The sequence below is a fragment of the Hypanus sabinus genome, chromosome 30 (genome assembly GCF_030144855.1).
Source record: "Hypanus sabinus isolate sHypSab1 chromosome 30, sHypSab1.hap1, whole genome shotgun sequence".
NCBI lineage: Eukaryota > Metazoa > Chordata > Chondrichthyes > Myliobatiformes > Dasyatidae > Hypanus > Hypanus sabinus.
In genome coordinates this window covers 1839366-1853956 of record NC_082735.1, presented here as the reverse complement: position 1 = coordinate 1853956, position 14591 = coordinate 1839366, and the positions used below count along the sequence as shown (strand labels likewise).

General features: G+C 45.2%; 1 protein-coding gene across 1 annotated transcript in view; it reads left to right on the top strand.

The window, feature by feature from the left end:
• The window catches only part of LOC132383377 (adhesion G protein-coupled receptor B2-like), a 1046509-nt gene that overhangs the window by 368194 nt on the left and 663724 nt on the right, over positions 1-14591 (top strand). Inside the window, exons 9-10 of the mRNA XM_059954264.1 lie at positions 3335-3529; positions 12640-12708. Of these exons, the coding sequence (XP_059810247.1) occupies positions 3335-3529; positions 12640-12708 (264 nt within the window). The remainder of the gene's footprint in view (positions 1-3334; positions 3530-12639; positions 12709-14591) is intronic.

Genomic DNA, 14591 nt, shown 5'->3' with positions numbered 1-14591 from the left:
GAAAAAAATGGGGTGCATAGTTTTATAAACCAATGGCTTCTCACAACTACTTGGACTTCTCCAAAACCTGCTACTTGTAAAAAAGCCATTCCCTTCTCTCAATTCCTCCGTCTCCGCCACATCTGCCTTCAGGATGAGGTTTTTCATTCTAGAATGAAGATGTCCTCCTTTTTCAAATAAAAGGGGTTTCCTTTCCTCCACCATCAACGCTGCCCTCAACTTCCATTTCACGCACGTCTGCTCTTAACCCACCCTCCCACCATGCTACCAGGGATAGGATTTCTCTTGTCCTCACCTACCACCCCACTAGCCTCCGCGTCCAGCACATAATTCTCCAAAATTTCCGCCACCTCCAACTGGATCTCATCACCAAACACATCTTTCCCTCCTCCCCACTTTCTGCTTTCCACAGGGGTTGCTCCCTACATGACTCACTTGTTCGTTCATCCCTCCCCACTGATCTCCCTCCTAACACTTATCCTTGCAAGCCGAACAAGTGCTGCACCTCCCATTTTACTACCATTCATGGCCCCAAGCAGTCCTTCCAGGTAAGGCGACACTTCACCTGTGTGTCTGTTGGTGTCATTTACTGTGTTCTGTGCTCCTGGTGTGGCCTCTTGTATATCAGTGAGAACTGACGTAGATTGGGAGACCGCATTGTTGAGCATCTATGCTCCATCTGCCAGAACAAGGAGGATCTCGCAGTGGCCACCTATTTTAATTCCTCTTCTCACTTCCATTCCGATATGTCCATCCACTATCTCCACTATCGGGATAAGGCCACACTTAGGTTGGAGGAACAACGTCTTATATTCTGTTTGGGTAGCCTCCAACCTAATAGCATGAACATCGATTTCTCAAACTTCCAGTAGGGCCACCTCTCCACACCGACTTCATCATTCCCCATCCACTTGTCCCTCCCTCATGTTATCTCCTTGCCCGCCCATCGCCGCCCTCTCGTACGGTACTCCTCCCTTCCCCATTTTTCTTTTTTCTATGGCCTTCTATCTCTTTCACTAATCAACTCATTACCTCTTTGCTTCATCCCTCCCCCTACAAGTTTCACCTATCTCCTGGCTTTTCTGTCTCTCCTCCCCCCACCTTTCAAATTTACTCCTCAGCTTTTTTTCTTCAGTCCTGCCGAAGGATTTTGGCCTGAACTTGACTGTGCTTTTATTCCATAGTTGCTGCCTGGTCTGCTGAGTTCCTCCAGCATTTTGTGTGTAACACTTTTCAGGCTCTAACTTCAAATTTCTCAAATTAATTACAATTGATTGACACTCCAATTGGATACAAAGGCAGTGGTTCCATCTTTGGAAGATAGAACATAGAAATCTACAGCACATTACAGGCCCTTCAGCCCACAATATATTGCCGACCATGTAATCTACTCCAGAAACTGCCTAAAATTTCCCTAGCACATAGCCCCCTATTTTTCTAAGCTCCATGAATTTATCTAAGAGAATTCTGAAAGACCCTATTGTATCTGCCTCTTCCACTGTCGCTGGCAGTGCCCACCACTCTGTGTGGAAAAACTTACCCCTGACATCCCCTCGATACATATTTCCAAGCATCTTAAAAATATGCCCCCTCGTGCTAGCCATTCCAGCCCTGGTAAAAAGCCTCTGACTATCCACATGATCAATGCCTCTCGTCATCTTATACACCTCTATCAGGTCATCCTCATCCTCAGCTGCTCCAAAGAGAAAATGCTAAGTTCACTCAACCTATTCTCATATGGTACGCCCTCCAATTCAAGCAACATCCTTGTAAATCTCTTCTGCATTCTCTCTATAGTATCCACCTCCTTCTGGTAGTGTGGTGACCAGAACTGAGTACAGCACTCCGTGTGGTCTGACCAAGGTTTTATATACCTGTAACATTACCCTACAGCTCTTGAACTCAACCTCATGGTTGATGAATCCCAACACACCATATGCCTTCTTAACAAAACTGTCAACCTACTCAGCACCTTTGAGTGTCCTATGAAGATGGGCCCCAAGATCTCTCAGATCCTCCACACTGCCAAGAGCCTTACCATTAATATTATATTCTGTCTTCAAATTTGACCTACCAAAATGAACAACTTCATACTTACCTGGGTTAAAGTTCATCTGCCACTTCTCAGTCCAGTTCTGCATCCTATTGAAGTCCATATAACCATATAACAATTACGGCTCGGAAACAGGCCATCTCAGCCCTTCTAGACCATGCCGAACGCTTACTCTCACCTAGTCCCACCTACCTGCACTCAGCCCATAACCCTCCCCTCCTTTCCTGTCCATGTACCTATCCAATTTTTTTTTTAAATGACAAAATAAAATCTGCATCTACCACTTCTACTGGAAGCTCATTCCACACAGCTACCACTCTCTGATGTCCAGCTGTCACCTCTGACAACCCTCCAGAGTATCCACAATACCCCCAACTTTGTGTCATCAGCAAACTTACTAACCCACCCTTCTACTTCTTCATCCAGGTCATTTATAAAAATCACAAAGAAGAGTGGTCCTGAAACAGATCCCTGCAGAACACCACCGCTCTGCTAGCTCAGATGTATATAAATACATTGAATAATGTGATGCAACACTAGATTCCAAGTTTTGTAAATAAATCAGATGGTCATTCATCTCTGGTTTTACGGAACGTCCTACAATTTTCATTTTAGCTTACTTATGCTTTTTTGGTAGTCTCTTGGGATTCCTCACTGTCAGTAAGTTATAAGGCTTGATGAAATATTTTAAGAGCATGATAATCTCTTAAATCTACAATATTTTCAGATGCATTTCTCCATCTCATAAGTTAGTAAAACTTTATGAAGTTTACATCGCTTTCCTGAGTGCACTAAAATATGTTTTCAGAATTATTACACATGCTGACTACTGAGTATTTTTGAAATAAGAAAGGTTCTAAATCACTTAATGAACTATGTTCAAAAGCACACTGCGCAGGAAATCACCCTTGTTTTTGGAAATGACACCCCTTCTTACTGTAGGCTAAGGCACTATGAAATGGACATGCAGCACATATAACACTAATCTTCACAGTGTTTGAAACATATTATTCTTCTGTGTTATGCAACGATGGTATATTCTGTACTTCAAATTTTGATTTTTTAAATGACCTATGAAGACACTAAATCTATGGACAGAATGCAGAAAGTAAGCTTTACCTGACAATACCTTAAATATTGTTATATTGAGCTTGTATAATTAAATACTTATTGTTGATTACTGCATATAACTAAGTGTTGATAAAATGTCAGTGAGTGTTCAAGAATTCCAGTTTTATAAGTGACAAGACACTAAATCTGAATGTGTACATTTTCATTTAGATCCGAGAGCACTTAGCTAAAGGACAACGGACTCTGGCAGGAAGGGGCATGTCAGAAGTCATCAGGACTATGCTGAGTTTAATGGAAAGAAAGAATTTCTACAGTGGAGATCTCTTGTTCTCTGCAGACATATTGCGAAATGTGACTGATACATTCAAGAGAGCCAACTATATTCCAGCTTCTGAAGATGTACAAGTAGGTGTACTTTGATATTCTATGGACTTAATTCTTTTTTAAATTCAGATTCAGATTCAGTTTATTGTTAATTAACCTGTTCAGTGCTCTACGGAGGCAAGGTTACCTTGCATCCAATCAATATTTTGTTTCCATGTTAAGGAGAGTTTTTGACCTACCAGTACAGGGTCAGGAAGCTGCTCACCCGCTGTGCCAAGGTAGAAGGCCCATGCTGTCAAATTCTGCACACTTGCGATAGAGATGGGATGTAATGGGAGATCCCTCATCACTACGAGTGCAGACTGAACACAGGGATCATGGCTTGTCTGTGACAAGCGGGACAGTCTGAATGACCTGAGATCTGGCCAATTGAATTGACAACCGGGTGACTGAGTGGTGCAGGAAATGAAAGTCTCAAGCTTCCTACTCATTGTCTGATCACCGTCTGTCTTCACCCTCTCCCTTATCACCTAGCACCCAATCCACGGAGAAGCCTATGCATATAGGGTGCATGTGCCTATCTCAGGAGGAACCAGATCGGTGTAGGAGAACGGGGTGCATGCGCCTATCTCAGGAGGAACCAGATCGGTGTAGGAGAACGGGGTGCATGCGCCTATCTCAGGAGGAACCAGATCGGTGTAGGAGAACGGGGTGCATGCGCCTATCTCAGGAGGAACCAGATCGGTGTAGGAGAACGGGGTGCATGCGCCTATCTCAGGAGGAATCAGATCGGTGTAGGAGAACGGGGTGCATGCGCCTATCTCAGGAGGAATCAGATCGGTGTAGGAGAACGGGGTGCATGCGCCTATCTCAGGAGGAACCAGATCGGTGTAGGAGAACGGGGTGCATGCACCTATCTCAGGAGGAACCAGATCGGTGTAGGAGAACGGGGTGCATGCGCCTATCTCAGGAGGAATCAGATCGGTGTAGGAGAACGGGGTGCATGCACCTATCTCAGGAGGAGTCAGATCGGTGTAGGAGAATGGGGTGCATGCGCCTATCTCAGGAGGAACCAGATCGGTGTAGGAGAACGGGGTGCATGCGCCTATCTCAGGAGGAATCAGATCGGTGTAGGAGAACGGGGTGCATGCGCCTATCTCAGGAGGAGTCAGATAGGTGTAGGAGAAAGGGTGCATGCGCCTATCTCAGGAGGAATCAGATCGGTGTAGGAGAACGGGGTGCATGCGCCTATCTCAGGAGGAACCTGATCGGTGTAGGAGAACGGGGTGCATGCGCCTATCTCAGGAGGAACACGATCGGTGTAGGAGAACGGGGTGCATGCGCCTATCTCAGGAGGAACCAGATCGGTGTAGGAGAACGGGGTGCATGCGCCTATCTCAGGAGGAACCAGATCGGTGTAGGAGAACGGGGTGCATGCGCCTATCTCAGGAGGAGTCAGATAGGTGTAGGAGAACGGGGTGCATGCGCCTATCTCAGGAGGAGTCAGATAGGTGTAGGAGAACGGGGTGCATGCGCCTATCTCAGGAGGAGTCAGATAGGTGTAGGAGAACGGGGTGCATGCGCCTATCTCAGGAGGAACCAGATCGGTGTAGGAGAACGGGGTGCATGCGCCTATCTCAGGAGGAACCAGATCGGTGTAGGAGAACGGGGTGCATGCGCCTATCTCAGGAGGAACCAGATCGGTGTAGGAGAACGGGGTGCATGCGCCTATCTCAGGAGGAACCAGATCGGTGTAGGAGAACGGGGTGCATGCGCCTATCTCAGGAGGAGTCAGATAGGTGTAGGAGAACGGGGTGCATGCGCCTATCTCAGGAGGAACCAGATCGGTGTAGGAGAACGGGGTGCATGCGCCTATCTCAGGAGGAACCAGATCGGTGTAGGAGAACGGGGTGCATGCGCCTATCTCAGGAGGAGTCAGATAGGTGTAGGAGAACGGGGTGCATGCGCCTATCTCAGGAGGAGTCAGATAGGTGTAGGAGAACGGGGTGCATGCGCCTATCTCAGGAGGAACCAGATCGGTGTAGGAGAACGGGCTGCATGTGCCTATCTCAGGAGGAATCAGATTGGTGTAGGAGAACGGGGTGCATGCGCCTATCTCAGGAGGAGTCAGATAGGTGTAGGAGAACGGGGTGCATGCGCCTATCTCAGGAGAAACCAGATCGGTGTAGGAGGACGGGGTGCATGCGCCTATCTCAGGAGGAATCAGATCGGTGTAGGAGAACGGGGTGCATGCGCCTATCTCAGGAGGAACCAGATCGGTGTAGGAGAACGGGGTGCATGCGCCTATCTCAGGAGGAACCAGATCGGTGTAGGAGAACGGGGTGCATGCGCCTATCTCAGGAGAAACCAGATCGGTGTAGGAGAACGGGGTGCATGCGCCTATCTCAGGAGAAACCAGATCGGTGTAGGAGAACGGGGTGCATGCGCCTATCTCAGGAGGAACCAGATCGGTGTAGGAGAACGGGGTGCATGCGCCTATCTCAGGAGGAACCAGATCGGTGTAGGAGAACGGGGTGCATGCGCCTATCTCAGGAGGAACCAGATCGGTGTAGGAGAACGGGGTGCATGCGCCTATCTCAGGAGGAACCAGATCGGTGTAGGAGAACGGGGTGCATGCGCCTATCTCAGGAGGAACCAGATCGGTGTAGGAGAACGGGGTGCATGCGCCTATCTCAGGAGGAACCAGATCGGTGTAGGAGAACGGGGTGCATGCGCCTATCTCAGGAGGAACCAGATCGGTGTAGGAGAACGGGGTGCATGCGCCTATCTCAGGAGGAATCAGATAGGTGTAGGAGAACGGGGTGCATGCGCCTATCTCAGGAGGAACCAGATCGGTGTAGGAGGACGGGGTGCATGCGCCTATCTCAGGAGGAATCAGATAGGTGTAGGAGAACGGGGTGCATGCGCCTATCTCAGGAGGAACCAGATCGGTGTAGGAGAACGGGGTGCATGCGCCTATCTCAGGAGGAATCAGATCGGTGTAGGAGAACGGGGTGCATGCGCCTATCTCAGGAGGAACCAGATCGGTGTAGGAGAACGGGTTGCATGCGCCTATCTCAGGAGGAACCAGATCGGTGTAGGAGAACGGGGTGCATGCGCCTATCTCAGGAGAAACCAGATCGGTGTAGGAGAACGGGGTGCATGCGCCTATCTCAGGAGAAACCAGATCGGTGTAGGAGAACGGGGTGCATGCGCCTATCTCAGGAGGAATCAGATCGGTGTAGGAGAACGGGGTGCATGCGCCTATCTCAGGAGGAACCAGATCGGTGTAGGAGAACGGGGTGCATGCGCCTATCTCAGGAGGAATCAGATAGGTGTAGGAGAACGGGGTGCATGCGCCTATCTCAGGAGGAACCAGATCGGTGTAGGAGAACAGGGTGCATGCGCCTATCTCAGGAGGAACCAGATCGGTGTAGGAGAACGGGGTGCATGCGCCTATCTCAGGAGGAACCAGATCGGTGTAGGAGAACAGGGTGCATGCGCCTATCTCAGGAGGAATCAGATCGGTGTAGGAGAATGGGGTGCATGCGCCTATCTCAGGAGGAACCAGATCGGTGTAGGAGAACGGGGTGCATGCGCCTATCTCAGGAGAAACCAGATCGGTGTAGGAGAACGGGGTGCATGCGCCTATCTCAGGAGGAATCAGATCGGTGTAGGAGAACGGGGTGCATGCGCCTATCTCAGGAGGAATCAGATCGGTGTAGGAGAACGGGGTGCATGCGCCTATCTCAGGAGGAACCAGATCGGTGTAGGAGAACGGGGTGCATGCGCCTATCTCAGGAGGAACCAGATCGGTGTAGGAGAACGGGGTGCATGCGCCTATCTCAGGAGGAACCAGATCGGTGTAGGAGAACGGGGTGCATGCGCCTATCTCAGGAGGAATCAGATCGGTGTAGGAGAACGGGGTGCATGCGCCTATCTCAGGAGGAACCAGATCGGTGTAGGAGAACGGGGTGCATGCGCCTATCTCAGGAGGAACCAGATCAGTGTAGGAGAACGGGGTGCATGCGCCTATCTCAGGAGGAGTCAGATAGGTGTAGGAGAACGGGGTGCATGCGCCTATCTCAGGAGGAATCAGATCGGTGTAGGAGAACGGGGTGCATGCGCCTATCTCAGGAGGAACCAGATCGGTGTAGGAGAACGGGGTGCATGCGCCTATCTCAGGAGGAACCAGATCGGTGTAGGAGAACGGGGTGCATGCGCCTATCTCAGGAGGAACCAGATCGGTGTAGGAGAACGGGGTGCATGCGCCTATCTCAGGAGGAATCAGATCGGTGTAGGAGAACGGGGTGCATGCGCCTATCTCAGGAGGAACCAGATCGGTGTAGGAGAACGGGGTGCATGCGCCTATCTCAGGAGGAGTCAGATAGGTGTAGGAGAACGGGGTGCATGCACCTATCTCAGGAGGAGTCAGATAGGTGTAGGTGAACAGATATCTCTCTATTGTGATGATCCAGGACATTTCCAGACAGATTTTGTAGAGCTTTTGGGAGTGCTTTAAACTAATGTGGCAGGGGGATGGGAACCAGTATGATAGAGCTGAGGATGAGCCAGCAGGTTTACAAGTAGATGATGAATGTAACATGAATATAAAGAATAACAAGCCAATGATTGGTATGAATGCAGTCAGAAAAAAAAGTTGCTTTGCACCACAGAGGCAAAGAATGCAGGACTGAAGGTGGTGTATTTAAACACGTGTAGCATTCGGAATACGATGGATGAATTCATGGCACTATTAGAGATTGGTCAGTATGATGTTGTGGGTATCACTGAGTTGTGGTTGAAAGATGGCCATAGTTGGGAGCTTAACAGCAAAGGATATACTTTGTATTGAAAAGACAGGCAGGAAGGCATAGCTGGTGATGTGGCTGTGTTGGTGAGAGATGGAATCACATCTTTAGAAAGAGGTGACATAGGGTTAGAGAATGTTGAATATTTGTGGGTGAAGGGACCTTATCTATGTAAAATAGCACCTATGACAAGCACTGAAATTGTGCCCCTATCCAAACATCTGACGCCCATCTTTTAGATAAATTTACCATAATATCAGCTCAAAAATACAAATTTTTTAATTAACAAATTATGGCACTACATGAAAATTATAACTGCACCTTCCTTGCTTTCACTGATGCAAATTGATCTATGATGTGATCAAAGTCAGTTCTTTCAGTTTCTTCTCTTTCTACACTCAGCAGAGCAAGATCCCAGAGTCTGCCTTGACCCATGGAGGCTCTCAAATATGAAAGTATTAGTTTTAACTTGCTGAATGATCTCTCACAGCTGGCAATGGAAACCGCGAATAGCAATGCGAAGATTGGGGAAGATGCTCTCATCTCCATACTGAACAATAAATTCAAGAAGCTCTTCAGGTCTTGATATTTTCGTGTTGACCCGCCTTGATAACAACACTCTGCAATCCAAAATTTCTTCATATGGCTGCTGTCCATCAACACCAAATTTTTTGCACTTCTTCTTTAAGTCGTTACTACCAGTGCCGTAAAACAGTCCCCTGATATCGAGAAGGAACCCAAACTTGACGTCAGTGTCATGCAAACGAGCGGACCTTTCGTCCATTTCTCTGTGAAGATGGTCGAGTGTTCCCTTCATGACTCATTCCATTTCCTCCTTAGCTATTAACCCAGCATCTCTCGCCCATCATTGTATCCTACTTGGCTGCATGTACACCAAGTTGAGTGAGTGATTGTCGTAATTCACAAACACTGCTAGGTTGTTCTTCTCACTTATTCTTTGATGAACACCACCTCTGTGTCCAGCCATCACAGCAGCATTGTCATAGCACTGACCAACAATCTTGTAGCTCCATTTCATCCTTCTCTAGCTGTTTCAAGATGTCTTCAACCAAGCTCTCAGCATCACTCTCGCTTGTCTGGATAAAACCAAGGAAGGACTCTCTAACACGGACTGTTTTGACAGGGTCAAAGATGGCCAGTAGTTTCAGTAAGCCAAGGAAGTTTCCCACATTGAAGTCACTGTCTAGCTGAAGTGCCTCCCTGTGTCCTTGCAAAGCCAGTTTCTGAGTCACAAGGAATTTTATACAGTGAAGGATTCTTGTCAAGATATCATACCACTTCTGTTTTTCCTTCTCAATCTGTGACTGAAATACCACATCAATAACTATTCTGTTTCCAGCTAAATTTCTTTCCATTTCTTTCCACTGTGTCAAGCATTCCTGATGCAAGACCCCCAGAAGATTAATGAACAGGTTGAGTCTGTGGTAAAGAAGGCAAATGCAATGTTGGCATTAATTTCAAGGGGAATAGAACATAAGAGCAAGGAGATAATACTGAAGCGTTATCTTTTAGGTAAGGAAGATTTATTCTTTTTTAATCCAGGGAATGGTGAATTTGAGGAATGCCCTGCCACAGACAATAGTGGAGGCCAAGTCAGTGGGTATATTTAAGTAAATGGATGTCTCTCTATTTTGAAGCCTTGCCCTCTGGTCCTAGACGCATCCATCAAATGTAGCATCCACTCTATTTAGGCCTTTCAGCATTCAATATGTTTCAATGAGATTTCCCATTCTCCATTCTTCTAAATTCCAAGAAGTACAGAGCCAGAATCTTCACTTGCTACTCGTATGATAACCCTTTCATTCCTGGAATCATTCTTGTGAAATTCCTGTGAACCCTCTTCAATATCAGCACATCATTTCTCAAGTCAGGGGCCCAAAACTGCTCACAAGAAGAATTTATTTAAATCTCACATTCACCCATAACATGAGGGAGTAAAAATCTTTGTGTTACGACTCTGTTACAATGTACAGACATGTGAATTTAAAAGTCTAATGGCTTGTAGAAAGAAGCTGTCTGGTGGCCTGTTGGTCCTGGCTTTAATGCTTTCTGCACCTGCAGAAAGAAGGCCTAGACGTGTCCTCAATGGATGGAAGTTCACACCCACAGATATGCTGGGCTGTCTGTACCACTCTCTGTGGTGCCCAGTGATCAAGGTTGGTGCAGTTCCTGTACCAGCTGGTGATACAGCTCGTCAGGATGCTCTCAGTGGTGCCCTGAAGAAGGTCTTGAAGTTTTAGAGGCTCATTTCGAACTTCTTCAGTGCCCTAAGGTGGACGAGACACTGTTGTGCTTTTTCTGCCACAAAGCCAGTGCTCTAAGTAAGGCCTCACTATTGCTTTATACAGACTCATCCTTGCTTTTATATTCAAATCCTCTTGAAATGAATGCTAATGTTGCATTCGTCCTTCTCACCACGGATTCAACATTCCGGGAATCATGCACAAGAACTTGCAAATCCCTTTGCATCTTGGATTTTTGTATTTTCTTCCCATTTAGAAAATAGTCTATACTTTTATTCCTTCTAACAAAACGCATGACCATATACTTGCTGACACTGTATTCCATCTGCCACTTGTTTGCCCATTCTCCTAATCTGTCTAAAGGCTGATTTATACTTGTGCATCACATCTACGCCGTAGGTACCACATACCCTATGCTGTAGGGTGATGTGTACCACCTCAAAAAAGTAACACACGCATCGCAACGACGCAGACTGCAACAACTGTGATTGGTATGCCTGATCGCATCACATTTCCGGTTGCTTCTTCTCCGCCATGTCTGTACACCGATGTAAAATAGATGAACCAGATCTTCAAATCTACTTGCCAACATGCGAAAATGCTTGAAATGTATTTCCTCTTCCATGTCTGTCATGAAGAAACTCAACATAGAAACCCCACCGCCAACTAGTGTTTTGGCGCACACCAACACATGCTCGCTGCGATGTAGAGCGACGCAGAAGTGAAAATCAGACGTAGGCTGCGGTGTAGCCCGTGCGCACAAGTGTAAATAAAATTTAAGTTCTCCTGCAGCCTTTCTGCTTCCTTAACACTATATGCCCCTCCACCTATTTTTGTATTGTTTGCAAACTTGGTGACAAAACCATAAACTTCATCATCCAAGTTGTTGACATGAAACTGCAAAAGAATATATCAATAGATCATATGTTACATTAAAAATAAGATTTTATTACTTACTCCAAACATTGGGAGATGACATCTACAGATTTAAATCAGATATTTGTTTGCTTTCACCAGTCTAAGATCTAATTCTGTGATCTGTGTTATTTTAAATGCCACATTCTCTCCATCAGAGAGAAAAAAACTAAATATTTAAACTTCCTTAATATAATCACCATTGAAGGTATCAGCCATGTTGAAGCTGATCAGGTTGTCTTACTACAGGAAGGATGTGGAAAACATAGAAAGGATGCAGAGGAGATTTACAAGGATGTTGCCTGGATTTTAGAGCATGCCTTATGAAAACAGGCCTTTTCTCCTTGGAGTGACGGAGGATGAGAGGTGGCCTGATAAAGGTGTACAAGATGATGAGAGGCATTGATCATGTGGATAGTCAGAGGCTTTTTCCCAGGGCTGAAATGGTTGCCACAAGAGGACACAGGTTTAAGATGCTGGGGAGTAGGTACAGAGGAGATGTCAGTGGTAAGTTTTTTACTGAGAGAATGGTGAGTGCGTGGAATGGGCTGCCAGCAACAGTGGTGTGGGTGGATACGATAGGGTCTTTTAAGAGACCTTTGGATGGGTACATAGAGCTTAGAAAAATAGAGGGCCAAGGCTAAGCCTAGTAATTTCTAAAGTAGGGACATGTTCGGCACAACTTTGTGGGGTTAGGGCCTGTATGGCGCTGTAGGTTTTCTATGTTTTTATAAGATGGCACTAGGCAGTATTAGAATGTCCTCAAATCATCAGAAGGACTTGCCCTACCTTAATCTCCCTTTCTTACAAAGATAAAGAGATTATAACTTAAACTATTTGTTCAAATAAATAAAAGCTAAATATTCTCTTTGTACTCATATTGACTGCAGATACAATTCATCGCCATTTAATATACCTGGCAATAGTGATTCTAGAATCCATTGCAACCTCATTCACTGTATATGAAGTACATTGAGTTGCACATTGTATGTTTTAGCATCTAGCTTACTACCTGATATCACACTGGAGATAAAATATAGAACAACAACAAATCTTCCAGCCTAAAACATTACTGACCATTGCTTACAGACACTTCCAAAAGCATAGATGTTGAATAATATTATTAAATAAGGTAATTTGTGAAAGAAGATTGGGAGCAATGAAAGAATGACAGAATTTATTTTCTTTTTTGTTTACCTAGAAGTTCTTTCAAATTGTCAGTTATATGCTTGAAGTGGAAAACAGAGCAAAATGGAACGATGCATTGCAGGTAAGCAGTTTGAGAATTATCTGTGACTTTATTTTTCTGTATCATGTGCCCAGTGTTGCTCATGCTGGGATAGAGTTAGAATATAGTGACCTCAGTTGATCGCCTACAGTTAACCTCAGTTCACAGACCCCTTGGTTGACCTTGGTTGATAGACTACAATTGACCTCGGTTCATAGACTATTGTTGACCTCGGTTCATAGACTACAGTTGACCTTGATTCATAAAAACATAACTAGTTTATGAAATGGCGAGTGTTTAATATTCAAATTGATTTTTTTACTTCAGGATTTTGGAAATCCAAAACATTATGATGAAGATAAGTTGATATTTCTGATTTTTTTTTGCATTATCTGTTGGACAAATCCCAGACCTTCAAAGAAACACAGAAGGAAATAGCAGATGTTCTGAACATTATTCAGTCTTTTTTACATGCAGATATGGGGCCTGAGACTACTCAAATAGCACATAGAGGGCAAACAGGATAGAAGAAGTAATTGATGAGGAATAAATTATTGAAAATATATCATGAGTTCAGCAGCAGTCATTTTGAAAGGTATCAGAGAGCAGTTCTATGGGTTGAAGGCCCTGTTTTCCTACTGCATCAATGACTCTTACTCAATATGAATCAGCAAGAATCTAATATGGACTAAGAATTGATCTTGTTGAGAGTATAATATTTGATCTTGATGTTAGCAATGTTTTTACCAAGTCCCATACAGCTGACTGACTAGTAAAACCCAATGTTGTTGAAGCCAAAATTAGCTTGGTGGCAAATACTGTATAGCTTTGAAGGTGGCTTTGGGTGCCATGGTAGCAGTTGGCATAACACTGTTGCAACTTGAGACATCAGAGTTGTGAGTTCAATTCCAGTATCCTCTATGAAAGATTGTATGTTTTTCCCGTGTGCGCATGGGTTCCCTCCGGGTGCTCGGATTTCCACCCACAGTCCAAAGACATACTGATCAATAGGTTAATTGGTCATTGTATATCGTCCTGTGATTAGGCTAGTGTTGCTGGGTGGCACATTTCAGTTAATCAAAAAGGCCTGTCCTGCACTGTATCTCTAAATAAATCAATAAATCGAATGAATGAATGGTGCTGGTGACTGGAAGGCTAAAAACCATGGAATTTGCATGTCTCACGAAAGGGATCCTTGCCTTCTGTGGTATTTTGACCCTGATCTAGATGGTACCAAAATTGATAATATAGAGAAAGTTAATATACTTCAGGATGAGATGAATTGATTGTCACATTGGTATAAAAAAAATAAATGCAATTCAATTCAAAAGACAAATACACCATAAATATAGGATTACAAGGAGTGAAATCCAAACAAATGTAAGGTGTTGCATTTTTGGATGTGAAATACATGAGGAAAATATTCAACAGTTGACAGGACCCTATGAGCATTGGCTTACAGAGGGATCTGAGGAGCTCCCAGAAAGCGGTGACAAAGTGAATAGGTTAGAATTGAATTGAACTGACTTTGTTTCTTACATCTTTCATATACATGAAGAGTAAAAATCTTTGTTACATCTCCATCGAAATGTGCAATGTATATTTATAGTAATTTATAATAAATAGTATGTACAACAGGATAGTCAACATAACATAGAAATGCAATTGTATCAACAAGAATTAATCAGTCTGATGGCCAAGTGGAAGAAGTTGTCCCGGAGTCTGTTGGTCTTCGCTTTTATGTTATGGTACCGTTTCCTGAATCGTAGCAGCTGGAACAGTTTGTCATTAGGGTGACTTGGGCCCTTTTTACATACTTGTCCCTGTAAATGTCCTCAACAGTGGGAAGTCCACATCTACAGACGTTCTGGGCTGTTCGTACCACTCTCTGCAGAGTCCTGCGACTGAGTGAAGTACAGTTCCCA